The sequence below is a fragment of the Eurypyga helias genome, unplaced genomic scaffold (assembly GCF_000690775.1).
Source record: "Eurypyga helias isolate BGI_N326 unplaced genomic scaffold, ASM69077v1 scaffold4860, whole genome shotgun sequence".
Lineage (NCBI taxonomy): Eukaryota > Metazoa > Chordata > Aves > Eurypygiformes > Eurypygidae > Eurypyga > Eurypyga helias.
Window position 1 is genome coordinate 28,391 of NW_010223726.1, and position 23,262 is coordinate 51,652.

Consider the following 23,262-nt stretch of genomic DNA (forward strand, 5'->3'; position numbering starts at 1 on the left):
ATTATTTACATTATATTGCTAATTGTATTTTATTCTAGTGTTACTTCTCTGATAACAAACTCAGTGTTCAAACAACTTTTCATGAATGCTCTTTTGATGTAATTTTTTGTTCTTTGGTTCATTTTACTCTTTATTCTTTCTTTGGAATTTTTATCTAAAATTAAAAAGTATGAAAATCTCATCTACTTGAATTTTGATTATATGATTTTGGAAAAAAATTAGCAACAGACTGCTTTCATTTCCACCTTTGCAAAAGGTATAGCAAAAATACCCATTCTGCTTTGATACAATGGCTTACCTGTACCAAGAACCAAACCCATGTATAAACAGGAAGGGTTCTTCATTAAAAATCCAGCAAAGTGAAACTAAAGGGTTGAATTAAAAAAAATTAAAATTATCACTGCCCTTCTACACTATTAAGAAAGAAAGCTGTTCAAAACTGATCATATATTTCTAATTTGAAAACACATATAAATTTGTGTTCTGACTTAGCAGCTGATTTTACATTAGTGACAGTTCCGAAGATGAATGTCTTTCAAAACAGAATCTCCTCCACCCACGTCCTGAAAAACCAGTTCTGAGAGCTCTTTCAGCTACAAATAGATGAATGATTTCTGTCATATATTCATGTGTTCTCTAGTTCTACCTTGCCTGTTCTAACTTTGCCTGTTTTCTCTTTTACGCACATACACATGTTACTACTATTCTCTGTGCGGGTTGTTATCGATTCTGTGGCCTAAACTGTATAGTAAAATACTCACAATAAGCACAGTGTATTATTTGCAGAAGCTTACAAATTTATTATATGGCTATTGCTTTGATATGTAACTCTTGAAAACAAAATACATTCTAGGAAGATGTTTTTGTTATTCTTTAACATCTGTAAAATAAATGTAGTTATTTTTACTTGTGGTTTTCGGCAAAAGGGCAAAAAGACTAAATAATTGCCAGATTAAGAGAATCATGTTACTTATAATTTTGAAGAATGTAAATGACACTCAGGTGTTTATTTGTTAAGCTCTGACTACACACTTGGCACTGTGCTGAGTTAGCAACACCAGTACTCTTTCTATTTCATATCCTGACCTACAATCTTGAGCTACAGCAGTGGTTACTGGTGACAGTTTTGTAGGGGAGAAAGTGCATCACCGGTTATACACAGATCAGCACCTGACATGGTGCTATGTTTGGAAATGTGAAGGATGATACAGCTTTGGGTGGCTCTAGCTGCGATGGTGATTTGAAAAACAGCCTTTATGTGTGATCAAGAAGTGATGCCATGCTTAGAAATACAAATTCTTGTTTGAACTGAAGTATAGGTAGCCAGGTCTAACAGCAATGTCACAGCGCTTCTGATGTTTGAGGGGAGAAAATGGATGTAGAGAACAGCAAAATTGGTGTTGACTTCTAAACCAAAAAGTTTTCACCTCACACAATAATGGATGTGTATCCAGAAGAACAACTGTAATGATGTGTGTTCCCAGTGCCTTAGTTCTAAGGCTTGGAGATCTTTATCCTGTATCAAGTCAGAGGGACTTTATTCAGTTACTTGCTCACACATCTAGGTCTCACTATATTCAAGAGAAATGATGGAGAAAATAACAAAGTTTGCTGACATGACATGGAAGTTATTAACTGAAGACAAAGAAATACTACAGTGTGCTTTGAAACCATAATCAAGTAGGATCAAATGTGATTTTTTGTTTAAAATGTCATATTCATAGAATCATAGAATCACAGAACGGTTTGGGTTGGAAAGGACTTTAAACACCATCTAGTTCCAACCCCCCTGCCATGGGCAGGGACACCTTCCACTAGACCAGGTTGCTCAACGCCTCATCCAGCCTGGCCTTGAAGACATCCAGGGATGGGGCATCCACAGCTTCTCTGGGCAACCTGTTCCATTGCCTCACCACCCTCTCCGGGAAAGCTACTTCCTGATAACTAATCTAAACCTCCTCACTTTCAATTTGAGCCCGTATTCTCCACATTCATCCCACATAAATGAAATATAAGCCAGGTAGGATAAAATTAACATTAACAAATCCAGTGGCAAAAATAAATAAATAATTGTAAAGTAACGCTGAACTAAGCCTTCATTTCATTTGCTCACCAACAGTTATTCTATCCAAAATTCTCCTGGGCTGCAGCGGAAGCAAGAAAACGGGTTAAAGCACACAGGATGTTGAAAAATAATTTCCTAACCTTTTATTAAATGTCTATTGGAATCATTGTAAAATTTTGAGCTCTGATTACTCACAAGGCACTGAATGTTCAGTGTACTTCAGAGCAGAATCGTCCTTCAAGTGGATGAAATTTTGGCGGAAAGGTAGTTATTTGGGATAAGAAAGAACAAAGTATCTGTTTATTTTCTTTTTCAAATGGTGGATATTAAGACATGTTTGAAAAATTGGAACTCTAAAGACATGAAGCAAACAGTAGTCAGCAAGCTGTGGCTGTGTAGAGCCATATATAAGAAGCTGTTTATTCCAGATGGCATTTTACATGGACATGCCAAAGTCAAGTGACTTCTGGACAACCCACACCGCTTTAGCAACACAGCACAAGAAGTCGGAAGACAAGAAAATTCTGAAACTGTTTAGTTTTAAACTAGTTGTTCATCTACAACTTTTTATATCACCCCGCTCATTAGTAATAGTTGGAACTTTGATTGTTTAGGCATTTACATTTGTGAAAAGAACAGTATAAACCCAAATGTTTTGACTTTTAAGAGAAGGTGTACCTCCCTCAACACTCACTCAACATCTACTGTGTTGAATTACTTATTGTACAGTTTGATGATATGCAGTACCTCTAAGCTGTGGAAAGAAATACTGTTTATTCAAAGCAAAATACATATATAATCTGAATATTTATAAATAAGGTCTTAATCACTGTCATAGCTAGAAGCTAAAGATCAAAGGCTTTTTTTGGTTATAACTAGTTCAGTCTGATGTGGAAAACATGATTCTTGCAGGAAATGTTTCTATTATTCTTATGTATTTTTAAAATACAGCAATACATATATGTGAAACCTAATTACATAGAAAGCTACAGCCAAGAACAGAAGGAAGGCAAGAAGACTCTGGGTTGGAAGAATGGGTGTGTTCAGACCAGATGAGAACTAAAAGGTCTAGCTTTGAGAAATTAAGGCAGGCCTGAGGTCTTCTGCTGACCAGTCACTATAGAATGTGGAAAGGAGGTGTAGTAGTGTAAACATGGCTGTTTGTGATAAAAATAGAATTGGAGAGCTGTGATGCTTTCTGAATAACTTGCTACCAGCTAGGAGGAGCATTTGACTTTCCCTGAGGTCACGTCTAAGTTTTTTCTGGATTTCTTTGGGATTGTATTTTAATTTCCCAAAAATAGGGGAAAGGTCTGAATCTAGGATTGGCATGTCTTAAAACCTTTTGAGAACTGGTCATTGGACTGGCTGGGGCAGTTTTAATTTTCCTTTAAAGTTTCCTGACGCTCTTTTAAAATTCAAATTACACTGGAGCTGCATGCCTGTTTGTTTTTGTTTTGCATTCCAGCTGAGTTGTTTTGCTTCAGTGTTTGAGATCTTAAGAATGCCTGAACATAATTTACTACTACAGTGTAGAAGCCCATAACTTCTCTTTCTCACAATCTCACTTGCAAAGTTAAAAACTGCTTTTTTCTCTCCCCTGAACTATGGGCTGAAAATAAACAGTTCACTGACCTGTGGTAACAATGTGGTATTTCCAAATCTTTATGAGCTCAAGTCTTTAAATTAATGTGATCTTCACAGTCTCCTGTCCATTCCCCTTTCCACATACACAGACACATATGCAAACTTAATTCACAATAGCAAAAACCAAGAAAAAAATGCTTTGCAGAGTTGTATACTGCCTCTTCACACAAGATTCACTTCTAAGATCTTGAAATTTAAACCTTACTATATTGATTCTTGATCATCTGTGCTAGAAATTAAAGGAGGATTATTTTTTAATTTGCATTTGGGATTTTAAAGAATTAATCTTAGATGCACAGTGTAAAAGTTCTCCAGCAAGAAGTAAACCTTAAGGACAATATAGCAGTATTCTGTAAGACTAAAATGCCTGGATTTAAAATTTCATAATATCTGGCACATTTTCAGCGGTGACTGTAAAAGGGAGTGTGCATACTTGTTTATGTATACTGCTTTCAGGCTTGGAGACCAGGTAGTAGTTTATTCTTGATGTTGTACACAGGTGCAACAGAAATATTGTTTTACCCTAAAAACATTAAAAAATGAACCTAGGACAAGAGCCAAAACACCATTTCAATTAAATGATGAAGGATGAAAAAATCATGCCTTCTCTGGACTGATTTGAGATCTTTGCTGGAATTTCTTTTGTCATGCAAGGATACAAGAGGGAATTGCAAACCCACTTTCCAGTTGCTTTTCAGGGTCTCCGTGTCATTAATGTATTTGTTGTTATTCTGTAGGTTTCAAAGACAAGCCTTAAACTGTACGGCATTTTTAGTTTGAAGATAATTTATATTTCAGAACAAATAGCTGAGGTTTTCTTGTTTATTTTTAACAAAGGTGTATGATACTTTCTTGCTAGATCTGTGAGAAATTTCAGTTCCCATCATACAGCATAAAGTCCACATAGCAGTTTCTTGCTATTTTTAATATGAAACAATTAAATTGCAAAATATGCATTTTAAACAAGATATTCTAAGCCTCATGGCCACATTTGGTTTAATTTCCACAAAAGAACTCTCTGTATTCAAAGTTGTATGATTCACTTGCCTCAGGAAACAACTTTAAAAATTTTTATTAGAAAATAAAGCCAAGTTCCTTCTATACAAAACTACTGGGTTTTTTTCTCCAGATGAAGAAGGGCAAGCACTCACTGCTTGTGAAATATACTGAAATGTCAAACTTCCTATTATCCTGACTCAAATAAAGACCAGTACCAGATGTCCAGCTGTTGCTAAGCTGAAAACTTAAATATATCAGAGTCCTCTCTATCATCTTGTGACAGTTCAGGAAAATTTATGGCTATTATCTGAAACTGATGGCTTGTTAACCTACCTGAACAGTTTCTACGAAATTCAGTGCAGAGCTGCCTAAAACCTTATATCAGTAATTTGCAAGATATTTTATAACCTATTGCAAAACAAATAAGGCTCACCATAGCTCGGAGCATATTTTTATTGGGTGGGAACCAGATCCAGCAGTCAGATGTTTTCTACACACACATGTGTGTATGCTTGATACCAAGAACTAAAGTTAAAAGAAAGGAGTGTGGGTTAGAGCCTTCCAATCAACATGCCAGAATTTTAAACTCTTGTAAACATCTGGAATTTCACAACTGGGTAAGATATATGCAGACTTTTACATTCCAATATTATTTTTGAATTTATATCTTTTCTTTGTAAAAAGAATTGCATTTGGTTATGTCCAGATTTTGGTTTCCTGCTTTCTTTTCTTGGAAATCATAAGCTCTTTTAGCAATTGTCTGGCAATAAAAACATAAACCTCCAAAATCTGCTGTAAATGCAATTCCTAATGGCATCCATTATTTTTATATGCTTCATTATCAGCATTACTTATAGTATTTTTGCTAAGCTTTCGACAAAATTCAACTTCTTCAGCTTCTGTCAGTAAAAAACCAGGCACAAGCTCTGGTGTCTCAATCCATGCTATTAGATGAGTGAGCAATGAACTCTAAATCTGCCAAAAAACAGAGGACAACCATGTCACACAGAAAACTGGGCACGGTTCTGATTTTTAACAACTGCTTCTGTTACAGAAACTGTTTTCTGGTGCTTCTGTAAATTTTAGCAGCCTGACCAGTGGAGCTAGTTGGGAGCTTTCCAGCTTAACATTTTCTTGGAAAATTCTGCTTTTCAAAAGGAATCATTTTGCTTGGGACCATCAGGTTTTTTTCCACAGTCCTAAGTCAATGTTAGGATCACTTTTTCTTTTTTCTTAAGGGGGAATTTTTTGTTATTAAAATGTCATTACGTTCTGCATGATGCTTTCTCTAGAAAAGCTAATATTCAAAACGCAGTGTCAAAGCATAACAAGAAATCTTTTGAGTGGCTCAACTCCCAAAGATTTACTATTATTTTTTTAAATCCATAGTCTTGGAGGCTCATTTTTTAACATGATTTGAGATAAGGGAAGAAGTCAGTGACTGGGAAACAGCTGCAGGGCAGAAGAACCACCACTCTCCTGGACCCCCACAGGCCACTGAAGCTGTGAGACCCGTCAGTGAGGCTGGGTGAACCAATGTGTGCTCCAGGCGCCGCTCTGAGCCACACGCTGATAGCATCTTCCCATTAAAAATAATCACCTCGCCCCATTCTTCATTCTCACCACATGTCACTCAACGTGTTCTCAGGGAAGGAGGTCCCAGCAAGGAAAAGGAGGGAGAGGTGGTGTGACTGGCAGAAGCACAGGGCAGGAGTACACATTGTCATCACCAGGGAGGGAAAAGCCACCTCTGTGCCTGAGCTTCATTTCAAGGAGGGCTGCAGCTAGAGCTAGTCATTCCACTCCATCAGACAAAACTTGCGTGAGGAGGTGATCAAAGCGGCAAACAAACTAAAAATGATTTTGGGGTTGATTCCTAATGTCACTGTCAACTCTCACTTTTTTTTTTTTCCCATGCTTTCTTTTAGATTCCCACAGAAGGACAGCCCACTGAACCAAATGTCAGCTTTCAGCGTACGAAAAGAGTCTCCTAATCAAAGCGGTAATACGGAGTCTCCTTCATTTTCTGCTCTTAGGGTACTTGAGAGATTAAGGCATGGCCTCCCTCTTTTCTGAGCACCACCGTGCCCACCATGCAGCTCCCTCACGGGGCACACCACCGCCAGGTGACAGCCTGGTTATTAGAATCACAGTAGGACCCACTTCAGGCGCAAAGGTGTAGCTTTTGCTGGCAGAGATTCAGGCCAAAACACTACAGTGGGCAGTGTAGTATGGCGGACCCGGCGGAGCTTGGCAGTGTGGTGCAAAATGGCGGTTCCCTCCATGGAGGCCTGTGGTTGCTGTGGAAACTCCACAGGAGCATGGCAGCTGGGAGGGTGGTGGGCAGACCGGGTATCCTACGATCTCAGCACTGTCTCTTTGACTCACTCAGGGGAAATAAGGAGAAATTGAGGAAAAGTAGTATGGGGGAGGGGAGAGAAAAGCTATTTAATCATTGTCAGATGGGACTGCTTGTTCTGGAGGAACAATACTCGAGGATGGCTGGAGTTTGCTTTTTGTGCAGAGAAATGACCGGAGACAAACCGGAAATATAATAAAATTTTCCATTTCCCCAAAACCTACAAATATTTCTAAAGACTTAAAAGTTTTGAGGTGCACAAGGACCTGGTTTGGGTGGGACATGCCAGGTCTAGGTACACTGAAATGCGTGCAGCCATGGCAGGAAGGAGCTTGGCTCTACCATGTTAAGGACATAAAGTTTTTATTGCCAAAATAAGAAGGAGAAAAGCTCCATCTGCCTGTGCTTGTGTGACCTGAACTGTTGTGTCAGCTCCATATCTAATTTTTTAATTGGAACTCAGGAGACAATTTATTAGACCAGAAATGAGTACTCTTCAGCAAACCCAAGGTCTCACACATTAGCAAACTGCTTGTGACATTTCTTGAAAAGAAAACACAGTATATATTCCTCAGCTACTGTCTTTATAGGAGATTTCCCAAAACCTTGTTTGCACTAAACAATTCAGAAAGACATGATTTCTGTGAAATCCAAGTGATTTTTGGGTAGGTGATAACAGTTTTCCTAAAATGCTTTTGGAAAAAAGTCAATATTGCACATGCAAGGTTAATTTTAATAGTTGGATATATACTGAGTATCTCCTGAATGTATAGAAATGCTTATGTTTGTATCATTGAAGAGTTTTTCTTCAAGATTCAGAGGAGGTTATGGCTGACAGTAGAGCACAGATTAAAATGTACTGCAGATGGTTGAAAGCATCTTTAGCTAAAACTATTAGCATGAAAGGAATGCTGGAATTATTTCCATACTTTCAGCTGCCATCAGCTATCCTAGCTGCAGAGAATTTTTATGTCTGGAATGCATATACTTGAACTCATATTTTTCCTACTTTCAAAAATTATCTTTTTTTTTTCCCAATGCAAATGATTGTATCAAATTAAGATATTTAAATATTTATGAGAATGGGAAGGTACAGTTTTTACTAATGGATATTCATTCAAATCTTTGATTATTGAATGTTGCAAGGGCTTTTTTCTATCTAGATATGTTCATCCAAGTCCCTATTATATCCCAGTCATGACTAGTATTATCAGTATATTAAAAAATATATATTTAGAGAAAATGCACTTAGTCTAGTTTTGTTTGTCAATTACAACCCTCTAAATTCTTGACAGTGTCTATGAGACAATGCTGTTGTTTAAACTGGTGTAGGTTCTTCCTCCTTTTGGTTTACAAGAAGTGTTAATTTTATTTGATATTTTAATGAACCACTGGAGCTATGCAGGCAAGGCTGAGATGACTTCATTTTTGGAAGTCTTTAAAGTCAGACTTTAATAAATATTTTTAAGAGAAAAACTAGATTAATTGGCAGTGAACAGGCTGATGCAGAAATCATGTAGTGAGGGTAGATGACCTTTTGTTCTTAATCTACTGTGATTGTCAGCACATTCTTATAAAGCTCATCTTTGGTTTGTCTGTTCATTGCTGAATGATCTCAAAGGGCTGCATCTACGCTGCTCAAAAAAAACCCAAAACTAAAACCAACCAAACCAACCAACCAACCAAACACAAAAACCACAAGCCAAACCTTGGCATCAGGGCCAAGAGACAGCAGCACACATCTGTGCTGTCACAGCCATGCCTTTTAAATGTTTGTCACTACTCTACCAGCTCAGTTTTGGAGAAGGTTAGTCTGACACAGATCCAGAGAACATTTGTAACTAGGCAAACATGAAGGATGAAGCCATTCATTTAATCCCTTCATTGGCCTTCTTTTATTTGGCAGTATAGACATATCTTCAGTGAATTGCAACAGATAAGAGCAGACACAATTTGGATTACAGTCAGATTTACATTTTTAGACTGAATTATATCTTTGTACTGCAATGTTTTTCTTTCATGAGAAAAATGTATTTAAAAAGCCAGTCATAAAATGAATGTTTTGATGCTTTATTATGACTTGCTTTTCCACTCAATGTAGCTATTTGTCATTTTTCATGTTATCACTACAGCCGAAGTTCTTGTATTAAAAGCAAGAACTACATTTTCTTATAAATCACAGCAGAATGCCAAAACACACCTCTGACAAATGAAAATACTGACTGCATGTATTTTCTGTGAAGTGTGGGTTTTCTATACACAGTCTTTACAGTCAAATGTCATTACTGAACAACAGATCATGATGTCTCCTGAAATCTAATGATGTTGAACTCCTTTTGTGTGGATGCTCAGAGAGAGATGAACTGATGGAGAAAATTTTGAAGGTCTCTACAGGAAAACCCAAGAAACTCAGTATTCATCAGTCAGTTAATTGATTAATTGGATACTACTGACAAAGCTTTTGCATGTTTAATTTTTCACCTTCTTTTGTCTGGGAAAGTTTGAGGCAAGTATCACAATTTAAAAATGGAGTTTCCATTTGGGTTCAACTTCTAGTGCTCCATTTTGAAGGGAAAACTTAAAAAAGGTACAATATTTCCCTCTCCTCAAACAGGCTGATGATATGAAACTTAGGTGGGAAGAAAAAGAACCAAGAATACTGGACAACAGTTACTGAATATTTTTGCTTGCTTCTGGGCCAAACCCTTCATAAAGCAAAACCAAAAGAGGAAGACATGAACTTTCTAATACAGTGAGCAATATATATTCTCACAAATAATGTGAACATCATGTTGTTGGTTCCTCAATATACTAAATATGACCATTGTTGGGCAAAGATATTTTAGATTTTTTCGTAAGTTTTCATACAGTATGTGAGTGTGCATGTCTGGCTGTCCCTCTCAATAACCTTTGAAACTATACACCAATTTAGCTATATTTGACATAAAGATATAGATTTTAAAGGTATTGCTTTTATTAAAAGTTCACTAAAACTAGATAGCTGGCTAGAAATGATCCTGTTTATTCAGCCACTGAGGAAAAAGCTTCAGAGGGAGCCTGACCCTTCTGAGAAACCTGAAAATCCACATATGTTGGGCTGGATGTAGGTGGAGGATCATGTGGTCATCTCAAGATTAACTTCAAAATTTGCATCCCATCACACATCTGCAAATACAAAAACCACAGACAACACCCCAGGAAACAGAATTCATTAGTTTGACTTTCCTGGGATTAATGTTGTATGTATATTTCATAATTCCTTTATCAGATCTGTGATATTTGTTTACACTAAAAATATATGAAGCTGTTTCATATTAAGGATGAAACTGAATTTAATTTGGTAAACTCAGCTTCTGCGGTCTCTTCAAGGTTGAAGGGATTAAGCCAAAATCTTGTCAAGGAAACACTCTGCACTAAACAGGAGTGATAGCTGAAGATTCAATCTGCTAAACTTCTACATATTTCAGCCTTTCCAATAGTGCTTTTAAATTTCCAAAGTTATCCCATACGTTCATTTTGAAGACATGTTTCTCTGCATTTATAGATAATAAGAGCCCCTCTGTTGCAATTAAAAGCAGACAACAGGCTACTCATGATGCTAATAAACGACGAACCCTTTTGCAAGATAACAGCTGGATAAAGAAGAGGCCTGAAGAGGAAAGGTAAAAAAGATACTAAATATATTCCTTCTGTATTTAATTCAGTATGTCATGTACATTTTCTTAGAGTGTCCACTTTTTAATGAATTATATCAACCAGAATTACATTCATCTAATCAATTAACTATTATTTGCCTATCTTGATGAGGTATTGATTGCATTCTGGAAGGCTTAGTTTGCTGAACATTCAGTGACCATGCTTTTTGTTGGGACTTCTGAGCGTTGAGCATTTAATGAGATGTCAGGCTTCTGCTCTACAAGAAAAATCCCACAATTCATATATTTACATTGCAAGAATACAATCTGACTTTTTCTTTTCACAAGCATGAAGAGTATAAATCTTGGGAAGTTCTTTAAAGGACCTTAAGTCAGAATCAGTTGAAATTGAATGCAAACTAGGTCTTGTATTACAGTAGAAACTCCTCTGTGAGACTCTCATTATTTTGCCCATGAACTGCATGTAGAGAGATAATTCTTACTCCAAATTGTCTGCAGTCATGTAATGCAGAGACGTTTAGCTGCTGTGATTACAGTGGTAGTGGACAGCTGTGAAGTCTGATCAAGGACAGAAATCTGTCAAGAAACCATTTTCTAATTTTACTATTCAAATTTTAATTAACCACTGTCTTTCTTTTCTTGAAGTGCTGATGAAAACTATGGAAGGGCTGTGCTTAATCAATACAAATCCCAAGAGAGCCTACACAGGTACAGTAGAGTATCTGAACATCTTTCTAATGATATTGCTGAAGAAAACTGAGTATCCTTTTACTATATCCTGTTTATAGAAAGAGCTTACTTTGTTCAGTTTTAGTCTATACATTTTTCCACTCTAAATCTGACTCTGCAATCAATAATTGTTAAGTCAGTCATTGCAATGGATGCAGAGTTGGATCTGTTGACACCTGGATGGTCTGAAATCCTGTATGATACCTTAATTTGAGACTTCTATATTGTTTTATTGCTGATGAGTGGTTATGAGCAGTGATAAAAACAGTGATCAAAGTGGCATTTCTAACCTTTTTTATAGCAGTAGCACAAATGAAAAGGAAGATCAGAAAGCTGTACTTGGACGATACAGGTCTGATACTACCTTGGACAGGTAGGCCTTTTTCTGTATGCATTGTATTTTGTGATTCTTATAACTATGAGGGGTCTTAAAAATGAAAATGTGAATGAAATCAGTGGGATTTGTAATTTTTTATTTATTAAGAGTCTAAATAGAAGATTTTGAATTATTTTTGCATTAATTGTCAATGAGACATATGGAAATGTGATTTGAGAAAAGGTTCTTCCGTCATCTTGCTCTTCTTTTTCTCTATCAATTTCTGTGTATTTTTGTCCTCATAAATGTAAGTATCTCTGCACAGATAATAACCAATCATCCCCATTTTCCTTCTTTTCAAACTATAAATCATGCCACTTCATACCATGATCATTACAAATATCAGAATTGTATGCTTATTACACAGATGTTTAATTTCAATGTCCTTTTCAGCCTTGAACTCTGTTGAAATAAGACATGACCATGCTTGTGTTTGTAGGCCCTTTCTGCATTGCATCTCCAAAATTCAGCCCCTGTGAACATCTGGTATCCCAAACATTCTGAGGCTATGAGTATCAGCACTAAAATGCACACTGGGGAAAAAGTGCACGTGTTTGGCTGGATCTTAGCACTGTGTTATTTGATTTGATGACCCTTACTTCTGATGTAAGAAACAACAAAATATTGTTATGTAAAATTTACCTTCTCCACATAGAAGTCTGGAATAGAATACGCTACAGTGCTGTGTAATATCACCCCTCTGACGATTCTTCCACAGGACAGCGAATCCTGCTGTATTTGATCACCCATCACCAGGAGACCATTCTATAACTTCCATTTACCTATTGCTCTTCTATATTTTTTACTTCCATTTTCATCTCTGATCTGGGGGCCCAAATCTCCATACAGGTATTTAAGGTGGCTGCACACCTTACATATATAGAGGAGTGTAACATCGGCTTCTAGTTCATTTACTATCCCTTCCCTGGTACTTCATAATATTGAATTTGCTCTTTTGAATGCTGCTGAGAATTGAGCTTTCATCTTCCTGCATTGTATAATTCCAAGACCTCTTTCTTGAGTGATAATAGCTGGTTCACTGATCAATTGTTTTCCTTGGCAGGCTTTACTTTGCATCTAAGAAAAGTGAATGTCATCTGTCATTTTAGAAATCTGACATGTTAGCAGACGACTTCTGAAAGCCTTGCCCGTCAGCATTTGTATTGACTACCATAAGTTAGTGTCATTGGCAAGCAACATGATCTCATTCTCTTTCTTTTCCAGATTATTCGTGAACATACGGAAAAACATAGGTCTCATACAGATCCCTCCTTCCACTCTGAAAAATTGTCATTTATTCCAAACCTTTGTTTCCTACTTTTTAACCAGTTATTTATGCATGATAGGACCTTTTCTAATATCACATATGAGATAATTTATTTAAGAGCCCTTAAAGGAAATTTCTATGAAGCTCTTTAGAAACTCAAGTAGAATATATCAGCTATGTCATTCTTATCCACATGCTTATTGACTTTAAATCAATTTTTAAGGCTTGATTTTCACACATATAAGCGTGAAAGTTGCTAATTTACTAGTTACTAATTTAGAAGGCATAGGAAAATTCCAGTTTCTACAGTGTTGCTGAACACTCTTGTACTTTTGTACTCTATCTATGCCTTTTTGCTTTATGATGAGATATTAAGATGTCTGAATTATTTTAGGTTGTAAGCTGTCTTTATGTTTTCATATACACAAATATCTGACATAAAAGGTTCTTAATATGCAACAGACGACAAAGAATACAAAAAAAGGATTATAGGTGTGACACTTCCGATATCTAATGCAGAATATGTCCCTAAATGGAGTAAGTTACGATGGTTGTATCTTGAAATGATCACAATGAGGAAGCCGCGGTCAATTTCTTTATTTTTCCTCACTAATCACTGGTCTTCTCAAAACTGTGGAATATAGCCATATCAGGATTAATTTGTGCACACCCATTGCCAGCAGGCATCTGTAAGGGATGACCACGTGTTCTGCATCTCCTCAAACTTGTGACCTAAGACATAAAAGGGTGTGGTGACATATTTTCTCTTAGCTCCTTTTTGTAGCTTGCAGTCAAATCTGGTACTTCTGCTTCCTCTCTGAAGGATGTTCTCCACCATATACAATTCCCTTATTTTCTTATAAATTGTATCTGGAAAGCATAACCATAGTACAGCAGTCTCCAAGCTTAAAATAGACCAGTTTGCCAAGCAGCAATATTGTTCAGTTGCCTGTGTGAAAAAGCAGCATTCATTTTTTCTCCTGTCCAAAACTAAAAGACAGAGTTGAAAATGGAGCATCTTCCTGGATTGAAGAATAAAGTCTAAAGGACTGCTCCTAGTAGACAGTTCTTGAGAAGAACTACCTTAGTATTGGAGGTCTCTCAGACATGTTTACAGATTTATTGTAAGTCACATTGTCTATATGGAAAATAATTTTTTTCTAGCTAAGATGATGTAAAATGGTAGTCTTCTACTGTCCTATTGCTATCTTTAGGAATTACCTGTTTTCCAGACAGATACTGGAACATCCACAATTCTGCTTTTCATCTCTTCTGGCATGACTGTAATATTCCAAAAGACAAGGAGTCAAAGAATCTGGATCTATCTGGATGAAAATCTCTTCAAAAGTTCGTTTTCAAAGAGGCAAAATAGTCACTGAAATTCTAATTTAAAAAAAATCCAAAATGAAATGCTTGAGGAGTATAGGAGTAATGTTGAATTCTTCATTTTATGTGTATATGTGACAGTGAAAACATATCCAAAAGCCATATTGACAGCTTTTGTTTCCTGGGCACTGCCATATCCATGTTCAAAGAAGGTATTGATTGATATGAGTTTTTCCTAACCCAATATCTACAGAAGTTGAGCAATTTCAGTATCAAGGACCCCTTGCAGATGACTACGTGCAATTGCACCACGGGCTGCAAGCACAAGAGAAAAACAAACAGTGTTAAGTTGTTAACAGAAATCTGTAGCTTGATGACAGGAGATGCACATGTACTTGTATGGGCATGTAGATGAATTCGTCTTAACCCAGACAACAACTGTATTGTGCAGATGCTCACAGACAGCCTTTCTGGATGGCAGGAAAATTTTTATTTATTCTTTTATTTCTCTCTTAGTATAAGCAGTCAAGTAAATATTTGACAAAAGATGTGAGAAAATTTAAAAATCTGATAGTGACAGAAATTACGTTACTACTTTTTCAAGTACTAAATGCTACTAATTCCGTAATAGCTTCAGGAAGAATTAATCCTAACTGAATTTATAGCAATTAGATTGGAAGAGATGGGGCTGAAGCAAATGGGACACTTCTATTGTCCAATTTATTAATAATTAAATCCTTTGGAATGGCAGAATTCATTAGAAAAGGAACAGAGAGCAAATGAGAAACCACTGTTCAGTCATGGTATGAACCTGTTTTGCACATCTTGAACACTTCAAGCAGCATTTCACTTATGTGAAGAAGGTACAATAGATCAGAAAAAAAAAGAAAATTAAGAGGAAGGTGAGAAAGGATGATCAACAGGGATGGAATAGCTTTCACATGCCTGAAGAGACAAAGATTCCTCATCTTGGAGAAGAGTGATATAGGTAAAGTGAGTAAGGAAGGAATATTTTCTGCTGTTGCGCTGTAAGAATGAGGAGGCACTCTATGAAATGTTTAAGTAATGATCTAAAGAACAAAAAAATAGAGAAAAAATATTTAAAAAGAGATTTTCCTTTAACACTTGCATTAATTGTAGGAGTCACCACCACAGGATCTTGTGGAGGCCAGAAATTTAAATTGGTTCAGAAAAACATTACATAGGCAAATGCATAATTGATCCAAAGGCGTCTGTTGCAGACAGCATTCTGAGTGCAAATAGAGGATATTCTTCGACGCTGCTTATCAGAAGATGGAAAGTTGTACAAAGAGAAGTTAACATTATACTTACCTTCATTTTTCCTAGCTTCTGCTACATTGGGCAGCAGTGCAGCAGGGTGCCAGATGGACCCTTTAAGCCTTTAAAATGAGAAGCTACAGAAATATTTTAGGCATTGTGCTGAAATTCTGAAAATACAAAACGAAACATGAAAGAAATGCTTGGTCATTGGATAGTTGTGAATGAGAAGGAACACTCACGTTTGCATCTGCAGTCGTCCCCCAACTTTAGTGAGACCTCTAGTGATCTTTGGAGTAACTGTAACTGCCGATCCCAGTCACAAGCTGCTCGTGACAGGAGATAACTATTTGCACAAATTTAAGACTTGAAAAAGGAACATGCTGGTGCAGATTGTGTCCCAGAGGTCCCTTGAAGGCTGTTCATTAAAAACAACACATACTTGGCTGAAGGCAAGATACAAAATGTTTTGGATATAATATTAGGTTATAGTTCTAGGATTAATGGTTGTGTATTTGTAGCTTCAGTGTATAGATGGGAATAGTTAACTAAAATTAAATAATTTCTGTATGTAAATAAGTTGCCGCTCAAAATGTGTTTCAGATGTTTTAACCAAATATTTAAGATAACCCCCTCAAATTTGTAGTCTGTTTAAATGAACATGACTATATATTTGAGCTGTTGGAAATACCCCTGTTCTTATTAAAGAATATTCCTTGTATGAGAAGAAAGCTAACATAAGTACTTTGGCTGTTTCAGCTACGATAGCTACGTGGTGCTTTCTGTGAAAATTCAGAAGGGCAACAACTGTAGAATCCATAAAGGGCTGGAAAAATCATGTGGTTTTTTCTTACTGTAAATTTCATGGCTTAATAAAATCAGTTTAAGCACAAATAACCTGACTCCCTTGATAGATGTTCTTCTTGTAGGTCACCACGGTGCTCTATCCAGGATTTTACACCAGAGTCTTTTCAAATCACATTGATCTCTAAAAGCTGTAAAGTTAAGGAGACTGTTGCGTCTCTCAAGGGATGGTGAGGGAGAGGAGAGTGGGAGAGGAAAGTTTATGTACTGTTTGACTGAACATTGCTTTCTTCCTAGCATTCTGATGTAATTCATAGGAGGTGTAATAAATTAACTCTTAACAATGAAGCTTGATACATTATATCAATTAGTGTTAGATTATAATGTTTTTAAAACTATTTTTTCAGTGAGCTACTTAGACTTCATATATTAATGCACTAAATTTATATTAATTCAGCTTCTTTCTATTCTATTCTATTCTATTCTATTCTATTCTATTCTATTCTATTCTATTCTATTCTATTCTATTCTATATACTTTGATACTAGGGAATTTTTAATCTGTTCACAAGGTAAAGTCATACTCCACCTTCTACCTTATTGAAAGTGGGGCTTTTTTTAAAAAGGAAGAAAAAAAAAAGATCTAGAGTGTGTATTATAAAAAATTTCTGTGTTTCTGACAGAATTCCAGCCAGAAGTGATACAGACAAAATAAATAAATCTCCAACTCTGAATAATAAGCAAAGCAACAGGTATGAGTTTTGGAAACTTTATCATCTAAGTATTATGTATTATAAAATGTCATGTATCATTTATCATGCATTATCATCTAAGTATTGTATATTATCATAACTTTTGATTGTATGTACATACCAAGAATATATAGACAATTGATTTGTATGGCATATGGCCTAACAGTAAGTTTCATTTCAAAAACTTGACGTCTGGAATGCAGACATCTATATCTAGATTATCATCAACTCTTTTTATAGGCAGTGAGGAGGAAAAGGATCTTTTGGATGACAATTCATACCATATCTCAGATTATTTTCTTTAGAATAAATAAATTAATTAGTAATTATTCTTTAATAATTATTTAATAATTTTAAAGGAGTTTTCCTTTAAAATGTCTATTTCTCCACATAGATTAAAAGAGAGAGCAGCTCAGATTACACTTACTCAGCACAGCAATTATTAAGAAACACAGTATTTTAAATTCAGAAAAGAAAGAATAAGAGAGTGTTGAAAACTGTTCAGTGTGGGTATGGTCTAGAGCTCTAAATTTTTCTGCATGAATTCTATCAAATATCATATGTATTTCTGAGGAAAGACTACATGAAAATATTCTAATTAAGGTTTTCAATGGAAAACACCATTGTGCATTGCCAATGGAAAACTTGAGTACCAAAACATAAAAAATACTTTTCTGATAGACAGCCTAATGATTTTTCCAGTGGAGAGCTTTTCTTCTGTCAGACAGTCAGTCTTTTGTTTAAAACAGGTAGAAAACAACTCTTAATTTAAAATAATTTAGCAGAAGATTTTTGACATGCCATTAAAACGGTCGTTATGTTTCACAGAAGGACAATTTATATGTGTAATATGACCACACAACATGGAAAATTTATTTTCTAAAGAACTTACAGCTCTTACCTAATTGCTTTTTTTTAAAAAAAATGACTCAAGAGCTCAGCCACCCTATATATAAATGCAAAGGGACAAATATATCACTTGGTGCCTTCATCAATGTCAGTAGAATTCCATCCATAATAAATTAAACTGAATATAGTTGCTAGTGAAAACTGAGCACAGCAATTAAATGTCACCTTACAAAGTGTTGAGATATTACTGTGAAGAGCAAATAAGTATCTCTGGCACTTAAAGTTCAAGTGAGGTCATTCTTTTAAATTATGATTTTGCACCTTCTGTGTTGTAAATCATGTTGATGATGACACATAATACACCATATAAATTCGATTTTATATTATTTTGTCCAGAGATTGGTTTTTAATAGGCCTACCATGAAATCTGAAGTGGGACCTAAGTGAGACTTAAATGGTACATATTTTTTTCTGCCAGACAGCAAGAGAATGATTTGTAAAGCTCTGTTCTTCAATTATTCTCATTACATCAAGAATTGCAGAGGACAAGAGAATGACTTTTTGGTAAACCTTGTGAGAAAAATCACTGGCTGGTAATACAGTTACAAGTATGAGGACTACCAACTCCTTTTACAGGCATATCATAAAATAGAGCAGCATTGACATAATTGAATAAGAAACATAACTTTTTAAAATAGGAAAAATAAGGATATTAATATTTTAATGTTTGGAAATTGAGGTGTAGGTACAGAAGTTAAGATTTTAAAAAGTCAGAAATTACTTTGGGTATCAAGTAAAAAGAATTCTGTTCTCTAAGCATCAGAATCACTTAAAGTGTCCCAAATCTTGTATATTTTGAGGTATTTCCAAAATTTCACTTGGCATATATAGATATAGTTACATGATTTACCATACACAGGGGTATCATTGTGATAGTAGAGATATGATTTCTAATAATTGTTTTTTTCATTTAAAATGATACAATATTATAGAATAATAAATTAAGTATATTTCCTTAACAGACAATCTTGGACTCCTAATGCAGCATCCACAAACAATGCTGCAACTTCTCCAATCAAGAAAAAAAGGTATTTATTACCACCATTGCTTGGTTGTCAGAGGATACACAGCAGTCTATTAAACCTCAGTAATGTATCAAAAGTCAATTAAAAAATTGGGCAGTGACAGGGCAAGGGGTAACAGGTTTAAATTGAAAGCAGGGAGGTTTAGATTGGATATCAGGAAGAAGTTCTTCATGGAGAAGGTGGTGAGGCACTGGAACAGGTTGCCCAGAGAAGCTGTGGATGCCCCATCCCTGGAAGTGTTCAAGGCCAGGCTGGATGAGGCTTTGAACAACCTGGACTAGGGGAGGGTGTCCCTGCCCATGGCAGGGGGTTGGAACTAGATGATTTTTAAAGCACCTTCCAACATAAACTGTTTTATGATTCTATGTTTTTTGTGCCCTCTAATTCCAGCCTGAACGTGTTTCTTGGGTTGATACTTGACACCTTTTCCTTTGTGCATTCTATCTGATTGTCCTTCCCATGAATGATCCATTTATACATACCACTGAGGTTGCCACCTAGAGAAAGACAATACATTTTTCACAACAATAATTAAAATTACTATATTATTTCCAAATCCATTCACTTGTCTAAAAAGCATCTGCATGCAGTATTTCAAAATACTGGTAATTTAAGAAAAGTTCCAGATATTTCTACATCAATTCTGGCATTCTAACACTCACAGTATGGTGTTCAGACCCATAGCTTTAAACTAATACTCAGAAATTCATTTTTTAACACTGACAGGCAGTCTTGGATGCCTCCCCCAGTTTCAAGCAATAAGACCATGACAGAAACAGTGGAAACCCAACAGTAAGTACTAATGATCTCTAGTTATTTCCCATTTCTTGGCAAGAGCTATTTTGGAAGTGAGTCAACAGGGCAGTTCTTTGAGGTACTTTGGTGAGTAAGATGTCATGGAAAGAAAAATGCCATGCTTAAATACATGTCGGGGCTCTTAGCAGCTTGATACCGCATTGTCTGAGGTCTGAGTATATGAAATGCCAGTGACTTGAGGTTACGTAAGGGCTCCCAAATATTTTTATAATGCTTGTATGCTTTCTTCATGGTTTGGCTTTGGATTATTGCAGTTAGCTCTCCACAAGACAAATCTGCTGCAGAGTGACTAGCCGTAAGGGCAGGGATCTGTTGGTGCTATTGGTGCTATTTGGTCTGATGTCCAGGTGCTAACCCTGGTTCCTTTTTGGTTAACAGTGTGGACAAAAACCTCAGTATCTGCTTAGTCAGCTCTCAGTAAGGTGTCCATGAAATAGTTTAGAAGAAAATCTTAGGCTAAAGATACTTGCAGATGAATGTTTAATGCTTATTTCTGAAGTTGTGGATGCTTTCTGGCCAATCAGAAAGAGAACAGGGAAGATCTTTTGTGCTCTCATCGAAAACCAGAAAATGGATGGTTTAAAATAATCATTAATGAACTTCCATGATATTCTTTGCTTAGGTCCCCTATTGGCTGCAACATTTGTCTTGTGCTTCCTTACTTTTAATCTGGAAAACTTCCAACGTGAGTCTCACACATATCAGTGATGAAAATTAAATGAAACAGAAATGAATGATCTGATTGTCATGTTAGGTATAATTCCTTGATAGACTATTGACCAGAGAGTTTATGGAATCTCTGTCACTGGAAGGCTTTAAGGTGAACCCTTAAAACCAAGTTTTAAAACCAAGTTTTGAATCCTGTTCTGTGTTTACTGCTGTCCATCTGTTTGGCCAAGATTCAAAGTCACCCACCACACAGCAGAAAGATAGCTCCTAAATGCTAAAGTTTATTTTCTTTTAAGTCATTGCTTACTAGATATTTTTAATGTCAACTATGATGAATTTATATGGCTTCATTTCAATATCTCACTATGAAAATGGTAAGTTTGAAAGCATAGGGTAGGATGCATCCTCTATATGGAATCTGCCCAGCTTCCAACAAAAAGCTGGGATTCCTGTGTCCTTCTCAACCCTAATTTTCCAGCTACTCCTCTGCTCTCATAGTTCGGAGAAGATCAAAATACAGGCATATTCTTTCTGAAGCTTTCATGACCTTTCTAGGATCATCTAACATGATCATGATCTAACAGTGGTATTACCAAGATCAGTTGGTTAAACAGCGATGGGTATTAAATCATTAGTTTGTTTATCTTTTAAAAGTACTTTGAAGATGGGAAAGCTATTTCAAATTGTGAATGTTACTATAACTAATAATAGTCAGCAAAGGAAAGCCTTTTACTTGCCTGTTAGTTTTGGGAAATAAAGTGCTACGCATAAATGTTAATAACCACAGTTTGAAAAGTTCATTATCAGTCTCACAGATGGTTGGAGCAAAGAGCTGTGTCTTTTCTTTACATATGAGAAAGGCTGATTGTTCTGCTATCCTCAGGAAAGTAGTTCAGCAATCATTGGTTTGTGGGTTTTTTTGGTCAGGGTTTATTACTTACTTACCTCTTCTGAGACCTGATTATAGCCTTTTATAGTAAAGCATGACATGTAAATGTCAACAGTGCTTTGCCTCCATTCCAAGCTGATTAAGCACACTTTAGAGAACACTTAAAAGAAATTGCAACTGAAGCTAAGAATATAAGCAGCTCACTGTAACTGAGTTTTTTGGTTGGGAATTGTGTGCTGAAAACAAAAAACTAATTATCAGGGTGATTGACTGGAGCACGTTCAGTTAAGAATGATTGCCTTTTAGTAACATCTAAAGAATGGGATTAGAATTTCATATTATGTTACTTCAGTTAAACATACATTCCACATTAGGAAAAAAGAAAAATACCATCTTGGAAGGAAGGAAATTTAAAATTAATTGCTGTTGATTGAGCTAAAATCTTGCAAAGTGCTTTGGTACTAGCATTTTGCTACTTGGTTTCTGAAATGTTTACTCTTTTCTTTCTCTAGGACCACTTCAGAAAATCCAGAGGTTCCAACGATGTATGTTTTGCTTATTTGCTTCTTAGTAGTTTTAGAAATCCAACACACTCCCATGCACAAAATATTTTACATGTATTTATAATGCAAAGGTGGTATAATTTACCTGGGAAGGTTCCTCCATAGTCAGTCTCAGATGCACATGAAGAAAACCTCTTTCCTTACAGAAATGTAATTATTTTCACATAGCTTGGAACATTTCATTGGATATTTATTAAAATTAAAAAACCAAACAAACAGTAACTGCGTAAAAAATTAAAACCTATTTAACAATTTCAGTTCCACAGTTATGTATGTTGCTAATGCAAATACTCCTTTATATTAAACTGATGCAATAAAGACAGAGTGAAAAAAGTGTGAGCAAAGTGAAGAAAGTGGTAAATTAAAAAGCTGTGCTCATGCAAAGGCTTGTAATGTAAGGTATTAATGTAAGATGAATTGATATAAAGTACTCTAAACTTATTTAAATATATGCAAAGGTTGCTTTAATTTTAGAAAATAAATGCCTTTAATTAATTAATTAATTAAATTTACATTTCACATCATCTAAATTAGGAAAAGATTACTTAACCAACCTGTAATTTCAAGGCTTATAATTAAGACAGCTACACAGCTTGTCATGGTTGAGTTGCCATTATAATAGAAGGATTCTCTAAAGAAGCATGTAACTCTCATTTCTAACTTTATCAGCCACCTTTTCCCTTTCTTATAATTTCTTGTCATTTTTGTGTACTTATAGTGACCAATCAGACTGTTCGCACAAATAAGTGAAAATAGGAAAGTGTAATTGTATACTTACTTAGTTTTTAAGAAAATCAGTATTTTGCTAAATAAGTAAAATAGTAGTCCTTACTAGAAAACTAAAATTTATTTAGTAGGTACTAGAAAAGTATTTAAAAGTTCCTTTATTACTAAAATAATTTGGAAATAGTGAAGAAACTCCACTTTATTGGTATATCCATACCAGCAAAACAGTTAGTCTTGGAATACTAATTTTTCAAAAGGCTCAGTGCATGCAGTAGTACAGTAAGTAAAGTATTAAATAGCTCTTTTTATATATATATTTAATTAAAAAAAAATCCTCAAAGAAAATCCAAACTCAGTGTTGTTACACTTGTAAGAAATATAATATCTACAATGATATTTAATTGATAT

The 23,262-nt window shown here is 35.6% G+C and overlaps 1 protein-coding gene across 1 annotated transcript in view; it reads left to right on the forward strand.

Moving 5' to 3' along the window:
- Positions 1–6,942: 6,942 nt before the first annotated feature.
- SCEL (sciellin) overlaps positions 6,943–23,262 on the forward strand; it is a gene marked incomplete at its 3' end in the record, with an annotated part of 40,036 nt that continues 23,716 nt past the window's right edge. Inside the window, exons 1-4 of the mRNA XM_010149996.1 lie at positions 6,943–7,063; positions 10,615–10,732; positions 11,372–11,434; positions 11,757–11,828. Coding sequence (XP_010148298.1) covers positions 6,943–7,063; positions 10,615–10,732; positions 11,372–11,434; positions 11,757–11,828 — 374 coding nt within the window. The remainder of the gene's footprint in view (positions 7,064–10,614; positions 10,733–11,371; positions 11,435–11,756; positions 11,829–23,262) is intronic.